The sequence below is a fragment of the Neopelma chrysocephalum genome, unplaced genomic scaffold (assembly GCF_003984885.1).
Source record: "Neopelma chrysocephalum unplaced genomic scaffold, ASM398488v2 Primary Assembly neopelma1_138, whole genome shotgun sequence".
NCBI classification, from domain to species: domain Eukaryota; kingdom Metazoa; phylum Chordata; class Aves; order Passeriformes; family Pipridae; genus Neopelma; species Neopelma chrysocephalum.
The window spans coordinates 1,142,749-1,156,515 of record NW_020897800.1 but is presented as its reverse complement, the minus strand read 5'-3'; the positions used below and the strand labels follow the sequence as shown (position 1 = coordinate 1,156,515).

At 60.2% G+C, this 13,767-nt stretch overlaps 1 protein-coding gene across 1 annotated transcript; it reads left to right on the top strand.

The window, feature by feature from the left end:
- The first annotated feature begins 2,534 nt into the window (after positions 1–2,534).
- Positions 2,535–12,054, top strand: TMPRSS13 (transmembrane serine protease 13). The gene is made up of 13 exons (XM_027699542.1): positions 2,535–2,643; positions 7,489–7,660; positions 7,977–8,078; positions 8,782–8,904; positions 8,991–9,120; positions 9,311–9,403; positions 9,492–9,535; positions 9,789–9,948; positions 10,030–10,202; positions 10,611–10,709; positions 10,947–11,089; positions 11,197–11,349; positions 11,464–12,054. The coding sequence occupies exons 1-13, from the start codon at positions 2,623–2,625 to the stop codon at positions 11,476–11,478; spliced, it is 1,428 nt and encodes a 475-aa protein (XP_027555343.1). The 5' UTR covers positions 2,535–2,622; the 3' UTR covers positions 11,479–12,054.
- Positions 12,055–13,767: the final 1,713 nt, after the last annotated feature.

Sequence of the window (13,767 nt, the reverse complement as noted above, 5' to 3'; positions counted from 1 at the left end):
GTGGGGTCTGGCCCCACGCTGATGTCCTGCCTGTCTGGTGATGCTGGGACCTGAATTACCCCCCAGAGGGCTGTGAGTCCTCTGCTTTGCCTTCTGGTAGGTGGGATTACAGGAGGGCTTGCTTGAGGGTTTTCCTGGAGCCCTCATGTGATGGGGAATGATTCACCCCAAGAAGAGGAATTTCCCGCTGGGCAATAAGTGGAAAGGACACAGATGAAAAGAGTAAGAGGAACCAAAAGTGCTCGTGACAGATTCAGAGAGCATCATGTCAGGCCTGGCTTGGTGGGCACAGAGGTGCAGGACCTCAGGTTCCTCCTTGAAGAATCATCTTAAATGCCTTAAGTGGAAGATTTCTGCTGTTTTCCCTGACTTGTCCTTCCTGCTAAAGGCCAAGGGCTTCCACAAACTTGCAGCCTGGTCGGAGCACCAGCAGCAGATGCCCTCCTGCCCTGGGTTTATTCCCCAGTCCTTGGCAGATCAGCTGCTGTCCTATCACTCTGCTATCAGCTCCTGAGTCAGATCTGGGAGCCACTGAACTTAAGAGTCCTGAGATGAAGCACAGCCCATCCCACACAAAGCCACAGCTTGTGTTTTGTGTAAAATAATGACACTTAAAAGCAACAGGACCAAAAACGAGGTAAGAGGGAGCTTTGTGGAAAAGACACCATGGGGCTGGTCCTGCGGGTGAGGCGGTTCAGAGGCTTGGGAGAAGGGGTTGGCGATTTAAGGGAAAATGAAACAGGCTGAGGAGAAATGAGAATTCTGCAGAAGGCTGGGATGGTGAGTGGCACAGGCACCCTGGGGGACTCGGTCTGGCACCTGAGCTGCTGCACGGTGGGCAGTGTGACCTGTGGGTGACGTGGCTGACCCTGAAGTATCTCCTGGTGGACACACCACAGAGAAACCCGGGCCAGGGACGGCTGGGTCTGTGTTTCCCCAGTCGGTGTCCCTCGGGAAGTGTTCCCAGGGTGACAGAGGGGTCAGGCAGTGATGCTGCACTGTTCAGTGCAGGGCTGGGGCCAGAGGGCTGGATCTGCACAGTCCCGCCGCAGGACAGGAGCAGAGTGATCCTCTTCCCTCCCCAATTCCCTCGTGCCTGGAGGTTGGAGCGGAGCGCAGAGGAGCCGCCGGGCTCTCCTGGGCTGGTGGAGCCGGCTCTGGCTGTGGGTGCTATTATCACCTCTGTGCTAGCTGGGGGGGCAGGAGGGTGCTGCAGGGCTCACAGCAGCAGTTACCAGCAGGCAAGGGTGAGGATTTCACCTGGGAGGTGTTGTGCTCACTGACATTTACCATCAGGCTGCTGGTGTCAAGCCAGACCCAGTTCCCTGTAACTTGTTTTCTGTAGGTGGCTTTGTAGAAACACCAAGTAGTGAATGATTCCTGGAGTTGTCACCTGGATCTGTTTTCTGAGAATCCCTTTTGAAGAGGATGTGGCAGCTCCTGTGGACATGGCTGGCTGGCTCAGGGCTGGCTGGGGATACAGCTCAGTGCTTGGCCGGCCCCAGTACCCAACAGGCTCAGCCTGCAGAGGAACAGAGGAACCACAAAGAACAAACAAAAACCCCCAAACTCACTTCTGCCTGTGAAAATTGCAGAGGAATGTGCTGTGGAGTGAGGGCTGGCTCAGAAATCCCCCATGGAAGACGGGATTCCCAGAACAGGAGGGGACAGTGGGATCCAGCACAGGCTTTGCAGCCTTGAAATAAAGGGGCTTTGCAGCAGGGTTTCTCCAAGCTTGGATGTCCCTGCTTGTCTCCTGCCCTTCCGACAAGCAGGTGTGGGTGGGGAGCTGGATGAATAAGGGACTTACTCTATGAATAATGCCAGGATAAATGTGTGGCAGTGAGGGTCTTGGGTCTGGATATCAGAGAGCACACAATGCAGCTGGGCCTTTTTTTTTAAATTTGGTTATTTCTATCTGTTTCCACCTGAGTTCTTGGTCAAGCAAAGCATCCCCAGCTTGTGCCTGAGGGGGAGGTAGGAGGCTGCTGCTGGCAAAAGCATCACTTCATTAGTAAAGGAGTGAAAAGGCCTCTAGAGAAGCTAGAGGGAAATTGCATTTTGTTTCCCTCGGAACAGGGAATTCTTGACTTCTGGGTCACACCAGAGAGGTTTTCCTGGCGTTGGGCATGGCTGTGCATCCCCTCCTCTCCCATCCTCAGCTGGCACACTTAGCCCTTGGCTGGACTGGAGAGGTTGTGGGTGAATGTGTGGTGGGCACAGAATGAAGAAGGGGGGAATTGGGTGGACAGGCATCCGGGAGAGCAGCAAAGAACCCCCGGAGACCAGGGAGACCAGGATGCCACCGTCCCCTGGGGCCAGGGGATATCTCACCTGCTCCCAGACTCCCGCCCCTCTGGCCACGGCCAGGCTCCCACTCCCACTGCCGGGGCGGCCGGCACAGGGGCAGGTGTTTTGCGTGCTGTGCCTGGAGCAGTTGGGAAACAGGCAGCGGTGGAGCCGGGCGGCAGGTCCGACTGGTTTCCCTCGGCGCTGGCACTGACGTACGAGCCGCTCTCCAAACAGCTCCTGCCCCGTCCCCGGCACCTGGCTGTGCTCGGCCCCGCGCTGCGCGGGATGGCCGTGCCGGAGCTGTGAGCACAGCCCAGCCCGCAGCGGCCCATGGACGGCAAAACCCCTCCGGTAAGGCACGGGCAGCTCCCCGGCTCCGACCCCGCGGGGGGGACGGGGGTGCTCCGGGGCAGGGTGGACCCGGGGCTGGATGGACCCGCTCTCCTCGGGGTTTGGTGGAGAGCCCAGTGTCTCCTTCCTGCTCTCCAGGGTGTTGCCTTCGAAGCAGGCAGTGGGGAGAAGGAGCCAGGATGAGCTGCCTGGGGGGGCTGCTGCCTCCGGCACTCTTGGGCACATGGAGGGAGGGGGACAGTCACCAGCATCCCTGGTGTCAGCTCTGTGCTGGCAGAGCAGGTGTCGGGGCCCCCAGCATCCTTCTGTGCCACGTTGAAGTGGAGTTGTGAACTGGGGGGACCAGTTGGTGCTGTCAGTGGGATCTGGTGCCGCTTGGCACCCGTGGGAGCCACACCGAGTTCCCGAGCCCTCCGGCATTTTCCAGCAGCACTTTGGCAGCAGTGGGCTCAGCTCTGCTGCTCTCCTTCACCGTCTCTCTGGGCAGTTTTTGGGCTGGTTTGACCGGGACCTGCTCAGCCTTGGATGTGGGACTTTGCTGAGCATCCTGTCATGAGGAAAACATCCATCCCGGCTGGGCACCGGGCGAGGCCGTGGGTAATTACCGTGCCGAGCGCTGCCGGCTGTGCCAGCGACGGCTGGGACGTGCAAAGCTGGCGGTGACGGGGTGGATGGGGCTCGAGGGGAGGAAGGGCCAGCTGTAACACCATCCTCTTCCTATCCCTTGGCGTGGGGGTGCCAGCCAGGAGCAGGGGCACAGTGGGCTCGTGCCGGATGCTGGCTGGGTCCGCAGAGCAGCCTGACCCCAGCACTGCCCTGCAGAGTGGTCCCGGCTCTGGGTGGCCCCAAAGCAGGTGGCCTCACTGCATCTTGGTGACAGCAGGGCGTGAACTGGGATGCCTGCATATAGAGACAGTTGCCCAATACTGGACATCCCCACTGGGCCACCTTGGCTTTGTCACTTGGATTAAATGGGCCACCAGGAGTCCCTGGAGCCACCCTTGGCTCTGCAGCTGCGGGAAAGTCACTTCGTCTTTCCGGGTCTCATTTTGCCCATCCGTGGAATGGGGTGAGCAGCCATTACTCACCCCCTGGAACATTTTCGGGTCTCTGCCCAAAGGGCTGCTCACACTGGCACAGGGCAACCTGTCCCTGGCCACATCAGGCTGACTCAATTGACGTGGCTTGTCACCTGCACTTGCAAAATGGCCCTGGCCATTTTGTGCTTTGGGATTTCACTTCCCCGTGCGCTGCCCCTTGACAGCATCAGGGCCTTGGCAGCGTCCTCTCAGCCCCTACCCCGTTCTGGGGCTGGGGTCTGTCCCTTCCCAGGGAGGCCCCGCTCGGCTGTGACACTCGGGCAGGACTGTGTCACCAGGGGGGATCGGGGCTCTCACGGGCTGGGCAGGGCTTTGTCCCTGGCGAGGACAATGTCCCTGTTGTGTGCTGGCTGAGCTGCTCTGCACAGACAATCGGTGCTCACAGGGAGGTGAAGGAGCCGGTTCCCATCCTGGACACGGGTCTGTGGGCACTTGGGAGCGATGGCAAGGGTGGGCAGCTGAGCTCAGCTGGGGGGGATGATCAGCTACTGAGGCAGCTCCAGATCCTGAGCAGGTGCCCGTGTCCTTGTGCTCCTCCAAGCACGGCTGGGATCTGGTCCAGTTACAACACCCCGGTGTCACCCGGCTTCCGCTCTCCCTCCCACTCCGAAACTGCAGGTGACTGCTGGCTGCTTTCCCTGCTTCCCTCCCCATTGCCCACGGATCCTGAGCCTCCAGCCCAGCCCGGATCACCTTTCCCCTGGTGATTGTTCCCTGCTGCCATGGATCTGGTGGCCTTCCCTCTGCAGCAGGGAGCTGAGCTGCAGGTCAGTGCACATGGCAGCTCACGGTGCAAAGGGGATGGGCATCTCAGTGCTGCTGTCTGTGGTTCAGGTGCTTTGCCCAGCTCTTCTCAGAGCAGGGAGAAGGAGTGACGTGGTGTTTGCACCCCTGACAGGTTTAGCAAAGGGCTTTTGCTGCAGACAGGCACCGTCCACTCGTCCTCCAGCACGGCGTGAGTAGAGCTGACCCGGTGTCCCGGTGTGCGTCCCCAAAATCCCTCCTCACTGCTCTCTGAAATCCACCCCTGCCACAATCAGAGGCTGGCTGTGCTCCCCCTCCCCACAGCTGCCTTTGGCACGTACCACCCTCAGGGCTGGTGGTGGAACGTTTGCAGAGAGGGCGTCGGGGAAAGGCCTCAAACCGCAGCCGCTCGTGCGATACGGGCTCGGCTCTGCCTCTGACTTTTACTCAAAAGCCAGCAAAGGATGAGTAAAGGTTTTGTGGGCAGGAGCCGTCACTCCCTCGCCGGGGTTTTGCGCTCTTCTTAACAGAAACATCTTTGTAAAACCACTGCTATTTTCTCTCTGCTACAGTGGCCTTACAATAGGTTTGCTGGTGACCTGGAGCCCGTGGCAAAAGCTTTGTTAGCTTCTTTGATAAGCCTACAAAATTATCTGGACTTTGGACTTTCGAGGCAATAAGTAGCTAAAAGTTCACCTGAATGTAAAAGGGCATGTGCTTCCTGCTGAGGAGTGTTCAGAGCAGTTTGACCTATGGCGTACTTTGGTGTTAATTTGATGTATTTGCACGCTGAAGGTGGAAGTGTTGTAGCATCATTGGCTCCCTGGGGAAGCTGTGCTGTGTTTTCTGGTGTGATGGAGAGGTTTGTCCTTTGGAGGACTGTAATTCTGCTGGTCTGACAAGCGAAGGGTTATGCTTGCTGCAGGGCGAGACGTGAAATATCAGGCAGTGTGGAGGTAGCACACAAATGCCGTTGTAAAAGGGTATTTAAAAAAAACTTCATTTATATGTAGACAGAAGAAATTCTTTTCCCAGGAAGGATTCCTGGCACCTACACATTGCTTTGCTTCTGCAAATCAGCAGTTCAGGACCTGCTACAGCTCTGGCTCTTGCTGACTGTGCTTGCTGTGTAACAATGGGCACTGAGGGTACCCGGGGATGCCCCACCGATGCCCCACCGTGTGGGTGTGTGAGAACTCGAATCTCATCTGTGTGACTGCTCAGGCTCATTAGGGAAGGGCAGCGTGGGGCACTCCCCAGCCCTCCCAGCTCCCAGCAGAGCACACTGAGGGGCTCTCCTGGGCTCCCCAGCGCCTCTGGGAGAAAGCAAGGCTGAAGCACAGCCATCCTGGGCTTGTCCCCATGGCTGCTGGGAAATCCAGGTGTAGGGAAACCTCAGCCTGCAGGCTGAGCAGATCCAGGCTTGCTCTCGGGAAGGGGTGAGAGTGGGCTGGTGCTGTGAAACAGAAAGTGCCTCTGCTCCTCCTCACGCCCAGGAGCCCCGGGGAGCCTGACACGAGTGGGGCCGTGGCTCCCCACGGCCAGGAGATGTTAGTGCTGCCCGTGCCAAGGGCCCCGCGGGCGGCAGGAGGAGGTCGGTGCCGGGGGGTGGCCCTGCACACCCCGCTGCTGGCCAGGGCGGGTGGCCAGGCAGCCTCCCTGGAGCCCGGGGTGCTGTGCCCGCCGGCCCTGCGGGTGCTGAGCTCCCCAGGCACAGCCCAGGAGGGGTGTGCGTGTCCCTGGTGTGCCGATGGCGCGTGGCCACGCCGGGGGTGTGACTCAGGGATAATGCCCAGGAAGTTACACCACTGCATTGCAGGAGAGGGCACAGCCGTATTTACAGAGCTGGGAGCCTGAGCAGCCTCCCCACCTGCCCATCAGGGCTCCTGGGTCCCGTGTGGCAGGGAACTCAAGGGGAGAGAAAATCCAGCTGGAGGGGCAGTGATGGCTCCCACAACGTCCCATCCTCTGCCCACGTCCCAGAGCCGTGATCCAGCCTGGTTGCTGCTTGCTGGCTTGTCAGGGAAAGGGATGTTTTCTGGTCCTGGGGAAAGGTGATGTCTAGCAGCTTCAGGGCTAAAACTCCAGACTTCCAGAGGGATGTGTTAGAGCCCACCTCTGGCTGGTAAGTGATCCCTGGGGGGTGACAGCTCCACTTCTCCTGGGTGTCCCTTCTGTGGGACATCAGTGGCATTATAGAATCCTGTAATGGTTTGGGTTGGAAGGGACTTAAAGCTCATCCAGTTCCAACTCTCTGCCAGGGGCAGGGACACCTCCCAGTAGACCAAGTTTCTCCAAGCCCCGTCCATCCTACAGAGATTTTACAAAAGGCAGAGGAAACAGCATTTATTTTGGGATTTGTATGCAGGTCCTCTCTGAAAGAAAATGAGAGGCTGTGGCTTCTGTAGCTGATGGAGCACTTGGAAGGGTGCATCTTGAGGAAAGGAAGCAGATACATATTCTTCTGCGAATTCATGGATTAGGAGTGACACAACTGCAGAGCAGCATTCCAGGGTACAGGACGTTTCAGGGCTTGGAAAACACCGATTATTAAGTATTACTAAATAACAGCTGGAAATTACACTGTATTTTTCAAATGGCTAATTAAGGATAGATGCATAAATTGGGGCACTAGCCCCGTGGAACTGGGCCACGGCGTGACTGACCCGGTGCCAAATACCCGTCTGATTGCTCCGATCACAGCAATGGGTCTGGAGAATTCATCCACCTGGAGGGGAAAAGCTCCATGACAACGAGGTTTTGGGCCATCCTGGATGGGATATGGCTCAGAGCAGGGCACCAGAGTGGTGACTGTGCATGAGGTCCGTGTTTCTGTGAGGAACAGCCACCAGCAGCCCCAGCTGGCAGTGCCGGGGGGCTCGGTGCGGTGCCGGGGGGCTCAGCTCTGCGTCGCCCTTGCCTTCACAGCTGGCAGGGTGGCAGCTGGGGGACTCTCCAGTGGGCATCAGTCACTGCCAGTGACAGTCTTCTCTGCTCCCAGACCACTGCATCACCGGGCAGTGTCCCCCCCAGCCTCCATGCCTCCACGGTCAGCAGCATCTTCGGCGCCCGACCTCCGCAGCCCCGGGAGAGCGTCCTCGGCATCAGCTTCAAACCCTACAGCCCCGAGGCCAGCCCGGCCCCCACGCCCTGCACGGCCTGTGAGAGCACACGTAAGGATGGGGCCCAGGCTGGTCTCTGGCCGCCCTGGCCCTGGTCCCACCTGGGGTGGGGAGGGATGGAGGGAGGCAGGGATGGGTGTTTGTGCCCGCTGCTGGCACAAGCCTTGGCCACAGGCTGGTTTTTCCCTGGGGGTGTGAGGGGTGCTGGGGGCAAGGGAGAGAACTGTGATGATGGGACAGTGCGGGGTGTGCATGGCCCTGCTCCCCCTCATCTCGGGGGTCCTCTGGGGAGCCTGGTGGGTAGCAGGGTCTGGGTGTCCTGGGGAGGCAGCTGCTCCCCCTGACCCTGCCTCCACCCTGCTGCCAGGATCCTCCATGTTCAGAGCTCCCTGCATGAGCCAGCGGCGGCTTGTGCTCATCTTCTGCGTCTCCGTCCTCATCGTGCTGCTCATCGCCCTCATCCTGCTGTGTGAGTGGGGCCCCAGCCCAGGGTGGCTCGGGGCTCCTAGAGGGGACCTCAGAGGGGCTGGGGGTCAGCAGGGACTGGGGATACCTATGCTGGGAAGTGCCAGAGGGAAACTCGTGGACCCAGAGGCAGCAACGTGCTCTTGCCATTCCCTGAGTGTTCCTGACATCTGGTGGAGAGACAGGAGCCTGGGAAAGAGATCTGCTGCCTCGGCTGACAGTGGTATTTGGGAAGCTTGGGGCTGCAATGTTCTTTCCTTCTGCTGGGCTCGCTTTGGTGGGCAGCAGGGCCCCCCCAGCAGCACCCACAGTCACCCTGTCCCTGGGCAGGATCTGCCAAACAAGTTGTGGTCCACAGGCGGAACACACACAGACACCAGGGAATCCCTTTAATCCCGGTAACATCCAGCTGCCATTCTCCAGCTGACGGGCTTGAAGCACTCGCAGGCAGAATGCATGTTTCTGTGGGCGAAGGGAGAGGGACTTGCAGCAGCTGGGCAGCACAGGGGGGTGCTCAGGGCGGCCAGTCCTTCCGCAGCCCCGTGTCCAGCAGCTTCTCGCTCTTGGCTCGAGCTCAGCTCACGCTCACACCCGGTGTTTGGGATCACCCCTGTGCCTGGCGTATCTTCGGACGCCCGTGCAGGTGGGTCACAGCCCCCTCACCCCCGGCCAGCCCTGGCCTCACCACGGCATTTTCTTGCTTCCAGTTATGTTCTGGCGGTCGCAGACGGGCATCGTGTACAAGGAGCCGGCCGAGAGCTGCAAGGACAGCGCCGTGCGCTGCGACGGCGTCGTCGACTGCTCCCAGCGCAGCGACGAGCTGGGCTGTGGTGAGGCACCGGGAGCTGGGGCAGCGGGAGTGAGGGGACCCCCGGGGTGCTGGGCATGCCCCTGATCCCCCTGCTCCGTCCCACAGTGCGCTTCACATCCGAGGAGTCCTTGCTCCACGTCTACTCCAGCGCCGAGAGCCAGTGGCTGCCGGTGTGCAGCAGCGCCTGGGACGAGTCCTTGTCCAGAAAGACCTGCCGGCAGCTGGGGTTTCAGAAGTAATTCCTGAGCATGGGTGGTTCTGCTCGGGTGCTGGGGCACTGCCAGCCCCCTGGGTGCTCTGCTCTTTCTGCCAGCATTGTGTTTTTCTGCTGGAAGGTGGCATGGCCAGCGCCGCTCATAAGGCAGGGACCAGATGGTCAGTGCCTGGCCACGGGGACCCTCACTGCCTCTCCTCTTCCCTCTCAGTGCATCTCAGACCGAGTACATCCCCCTGCGTGTCTCTGGCAAGAGCCTCACGGTGACTGACGAGCGAGAGACCATCCAGCAGAGCCTCAACAGGTACCAGGCAGCGTCGCCTCCTGCCCTGCCCCTGCCCTGGTGCCACAGGAATGGGGCTGAGGCCGTGTCTCCCTCCTCTCTCCTGCAGCTCACAGTGTCTCACGGGAAAGTACGTCTCCCTCCGATGCACAAGTAAGGGGCTGGCTGGCACACGGCCAAGGGCAGGCAGGGAGCCTTTCCACAGGCTTGGGAGTGCTTTTCTCCCTTCTCTGCACAGGGTTGGGCAAATGGGGTGTTTTCCAGCAATCTGGGTAATAGAAACTACGAAGATTGCATTCCCTGGTCCCCACTGCCCCTACGAGTGGGGATGTTGTGTGTGTGTGTCTCCCCTCCAAGCCCACCTTCCCTCCCAGCCCTCCTCTCAGCCCTGCTCTCCCCTCTCCAGCCTGCGGGCAGAGGATTTCTGGCCGGATCATCGGGGGAAAGGAGACCTCGGTGAACAAGTGGCCGTGGCAGGTCAGCGTGCAGTACGGGCCCATCCATATCTGCGGCGGCACCATCATCGACGCGCAGTGGGTGCTCACGGCAGCCCACTGCTTCTTCATGTGAGTGCTGCTGCCAGCCCCGCCCAGCCCAGCCCCACACCCCCCTGCCTCACCCCTTCCTGCCCCATCTCGCCCCGCCAGGAACAGCATGAAGATCCTGGATGACTGGAAGGTGTACGGGGGGGTGTCGGACCTGAAGCAGCCCATGGAGGGCATCCCCGTGTCCCAGGTCATCATCAACTCCAACTACAGCGACGACCACGACGACTACGACATCGCCCTCATGAAGCTCTCCAGGCCACTGACGCTCTCAGGTGAGGCCTCACAGCTTACCTGGACCTGGCTGGGGGCGGTGTTTGGGGGGACAGGGAGAGACTGAGGATGGGCGGGAGCGAGAGGCAGCTCAGGCCCCCTTGGAACCACACCCTGGGGTGTGTGGGGCTGCTGCCAGCTGGAGCATCCAACTCTGCTGTGGCCACCTTGCTTTCCCTGGCCTGTCCATGGCAGGAAGGGGCTGACACACCCAGCCACGAGCTCAGGTGTGCCACCAGCATTGTGCCCCACATGGGGCCAGCAAGACCCTTCTGGGGTGGGCAGAGAGGGGACCTTTCCTGCCCCCCAAGCTCCTCCCTGGCTGCAGGGCTTGTGACTATGATGGCTATTTTGCTCCTGGGTGACTCACTCCTCCCTCCCTGCCTGGCTTTCATCATGTCTCCCTGCAGCCCAGGTTCGCCCAGCCTGCCTCCCCACGTACGGCCAGCGATTCCAGACGGGCAGGTCCTGCTTCATCACGGGCTTTGGGAAGACCAGGGAGAATGAAGGTGAGGGAGGACACCGGCTCCCCACAGGCAGCTCCTGCCCACGGGCACAGCTCTGCTGTGGTGCTCCAGGACTGTTCCCACAGGGATAACTCTCAGGGGTTGCCCTCCCCAGCCGTGAGGCTTCGCAGAAATGAGACCCGTGAGAAACACGAGCTTCCTCCCTCGCTGCTGCAGAGAGGCCCGGGGGCCGTGGGGGGCCGAGGCCCCCCCTGCCCCACAGCTCTTCCTGCCTTGCAGATAACACGTCCCCCAAGCTGCGGGAGGCCGAGGTGAAGCTCATCGACTACAAGATCTGCAACAGCGACAAGGTGTACGAGGGCTACCTGACCCCCAGGATGATGTGTGCCGGGTACCTGCAGGGAGGCAAAGACGCCTGTCAGGTGAGCTGGGGGCACATGGCACACCAGGAGGGGACTGCCCGCTTTTGGGTACCCACAGAGGGGCTCCTGCTGCCTCCCCTCCTCACTGCTCTGCCCCTCTGAGCCAGGGGGACAGCGGAGGGCCCCTGGTCTGCGAGGACAATGGCCGCTGGTACGTGGCCGGGGTGACGAGCTGGGGAACAGGATGTGGCCAGAAGAACAAGCCTGGAGTTTACACCCGTGTGACAAAGCTCCTCAGCTGGATATACAGCAAAATGGAGGTGAGGTGGCAGGGCTGTGCTTGGGCAGGGAGGCCCCGGTGCACAGAGAGGGGCTGTACCCCCCCAGCCCAGCCCCTGGCACCTCACCCTTGCTCTCCCCTCTCTCCCTTGCAGAGCGAGAACGACTAAAACCGGGATGGACACTCGCCTGGGCTGTACCTCTCCAGCTGGCACAGGCCACTGCCCTGGGCTGCTGCCAGGGCACGATGCTACCAGCCCATCCCACACCTCTCTGGACTGTCCGTGCAGCCAGGGACCTGTCGCTGCCCCCGAACTCTGAAGACACGGCGCCTGTGAAGTGACTCTGCCCTCTCCTTGTGCCGGGGGGTGACCTGGTGGCCACTGGGCACAGCACCCAGCCAGCCCCAGGGGGACACAGCCCACGCTGGCAGCTGGCCGTGCTGGCTGGGGGCACCTCCTCGCCCCGTGTCTGTGGTTCTCCTGTAAATAGACCTGTCTGGACGGGGTGTCACGAGTGCTTCCTGGCAGGACTGTGGCACCCTCAGCGGGCCAGGTGCCTGCAGTGGCAGTGGGGTGCCCGTGTTGAGGGAACACTCCTCGTGCCAGATCACAGCTGTGCCACCTTGGGGTGCAGGATGGGGCAGCTGAGCCCACGGTGCCCACACCTATGGCTTTCCCACGAAGGGGAGCCCCGAGGTGCAGTTATTCCACCTTCCGGGAGGAGCGGCCGGTCCTCTGGTGTTTGTTTATTTTTCCGTGCGTGGATCTGGTCTGAGCCAGAGCTCCCCCCAGGACCGCAGCTGGCCTCGGTCCCCACCCTGCTCCGGGGAGGGCTTGGCAGCAGCGTGGGGCAGGTCTGCGCTCCGGGGGTGGCTGCAGGAGGTGTGACCAGAGCCAGCAGCAGCAGCCAAAGGCCAAGCTGGAGTGTGATGCAGAGCAGCCACCCTCCCGGGCAGCGCCCAGCGTGAGCCAGCCCTGGATCCCTCTGCTGCGAGCTCAGTGGCAGTGCTGGACTGCTGCCTCCGGCTCCCGGCACACAGGGATGGCCCAGCCAGCCTCACCTCCCTGGCCATGCTGGAGCTGGGACACCTTTCCCTCAAGGAAACAAGTGCCTGCATCTCCTTGTGGATGCTGGGGGCACACGAGCTGCCGTGGGAGATCCCCATGGTGAGCAGGGCTGGCTGCTCCACTCCCCAGCCACGTGTTCAGCTGCAGAAGGGTCCTGGACGGCCTGGCCACCCTGCACTCTTCTAATAAACATTTTAGTAGTGTTCCACTTGGAGATGGCTCTTCCGAACGGGCTGGAGAGGAAAGGGTGAGTCCCTGGCTGTCACCATTCCTGTGGGTACGTGTGATGGAGTGGCCCTTCCTGCCCTTCACCCCCTGGGTTACTGCTTGTGGCTGGGAGAAAAGGGGGTGTCTCGGGTCCTTCACCTGCTGGGAGCATCCCCTGGGTTCCCAGCACTGGCTGCTTCCCATGGAAAAGGTTTTGGGCAGGCAGAGAGCTGTGTTTTGTGTTTGAAGTTTGGGATAGCAGGTCTGGTGTGGCTCTAGGTGTGCAGAAAGCACCTGGGACTGGGGCTGCCACCTGCCTGCTGGTGGGGAGGGGTGAGCGAAACCCTTGTGTTGTCTCTCTCGTGGATTTGGAGCGGTGCAGGGCGGCTGCTCCGGACCTGAACTGTAACAAAGCCAGTTTGTCTCTGCTTTTTGGGAAGCACTGAGTCAGCCTGACCTCAAATCCCTTTCCAGAGCAGCAGCCCAGAAACCTCCCACGGATGCAGGAGCCGCCCGTGAAGAACAGGGTGTGCAGAGCCCAGGGGACTGTTTGCACTTTATAATACGTGAAAAGGGCCTGGGCAAACCTGCTGAATTCCAGGGAGGAATGGGGGGTTCTTGCTCCCTGCACACAGAGGTGGGACATGTTACCAAGACCACCCTGCAAGTGCAGGGGTCACAGCAGCAGATTTTTCCGTGAACAGAACCAGCTGATCTTTAGTAAGTAAGTAGTAAGTAGGGGCCCCATGTGCCTTCCCCATTTTATGTTGGTCTGGTTAAACTGGGAATTCAAGGGGTTTTAAGTCACAGACCCAGATAACATTTGTCCACAGGCTCTCAGGGGTCTCAGGGTTTCTGTTGATAAGTCCTAATGTCCCCATGGAGCAGCTCATTTACGGCTGGAGAAATTGATCCTTTGAGAAAGAATAACCCAAAAACTGGAACCCAGCAAGAGCTGATCTTGCTGGAGCTGTGTTCCTGGGCACAGTGATGGTAACTCCATTTCAGTGTGTTGGGGACCTGCTCCTCTGCTGTGGATTCACCTCCACAGGGGTTATTCTCCTCTGAAAGTCTCTCACAGCAGAGAAACGCTTTCAGCCCTTAATACAAATTTAATTTATTCCTTCCAAACCTGCCACCCAGTGGTGCCTCCTCCCAGGCCCAGGGGAAGGTGTGCTGTGC

Coding starts and splice junctions, on each gene's coding strand:
- TMPRSS13 (XM_027699542.1), top strand. CDS start 2,623: ATGGACGGCAAAACCCCTCCG. Junction 9,949..10,029: donor GCAGCCCACTGCTTCTTCAT/GTGAGTGCTGCT, acceptor TCGCCCCGCCAG/GAACAGCATGAAGATCCTGG. Junction 11,090..11,196: donor GAGGCAAAGACGCCTGTCAG/GTGAGCTGGGGG, acceptor CCTCTGAGCCAG/GGGGACAGCGGAGGGCCCCT.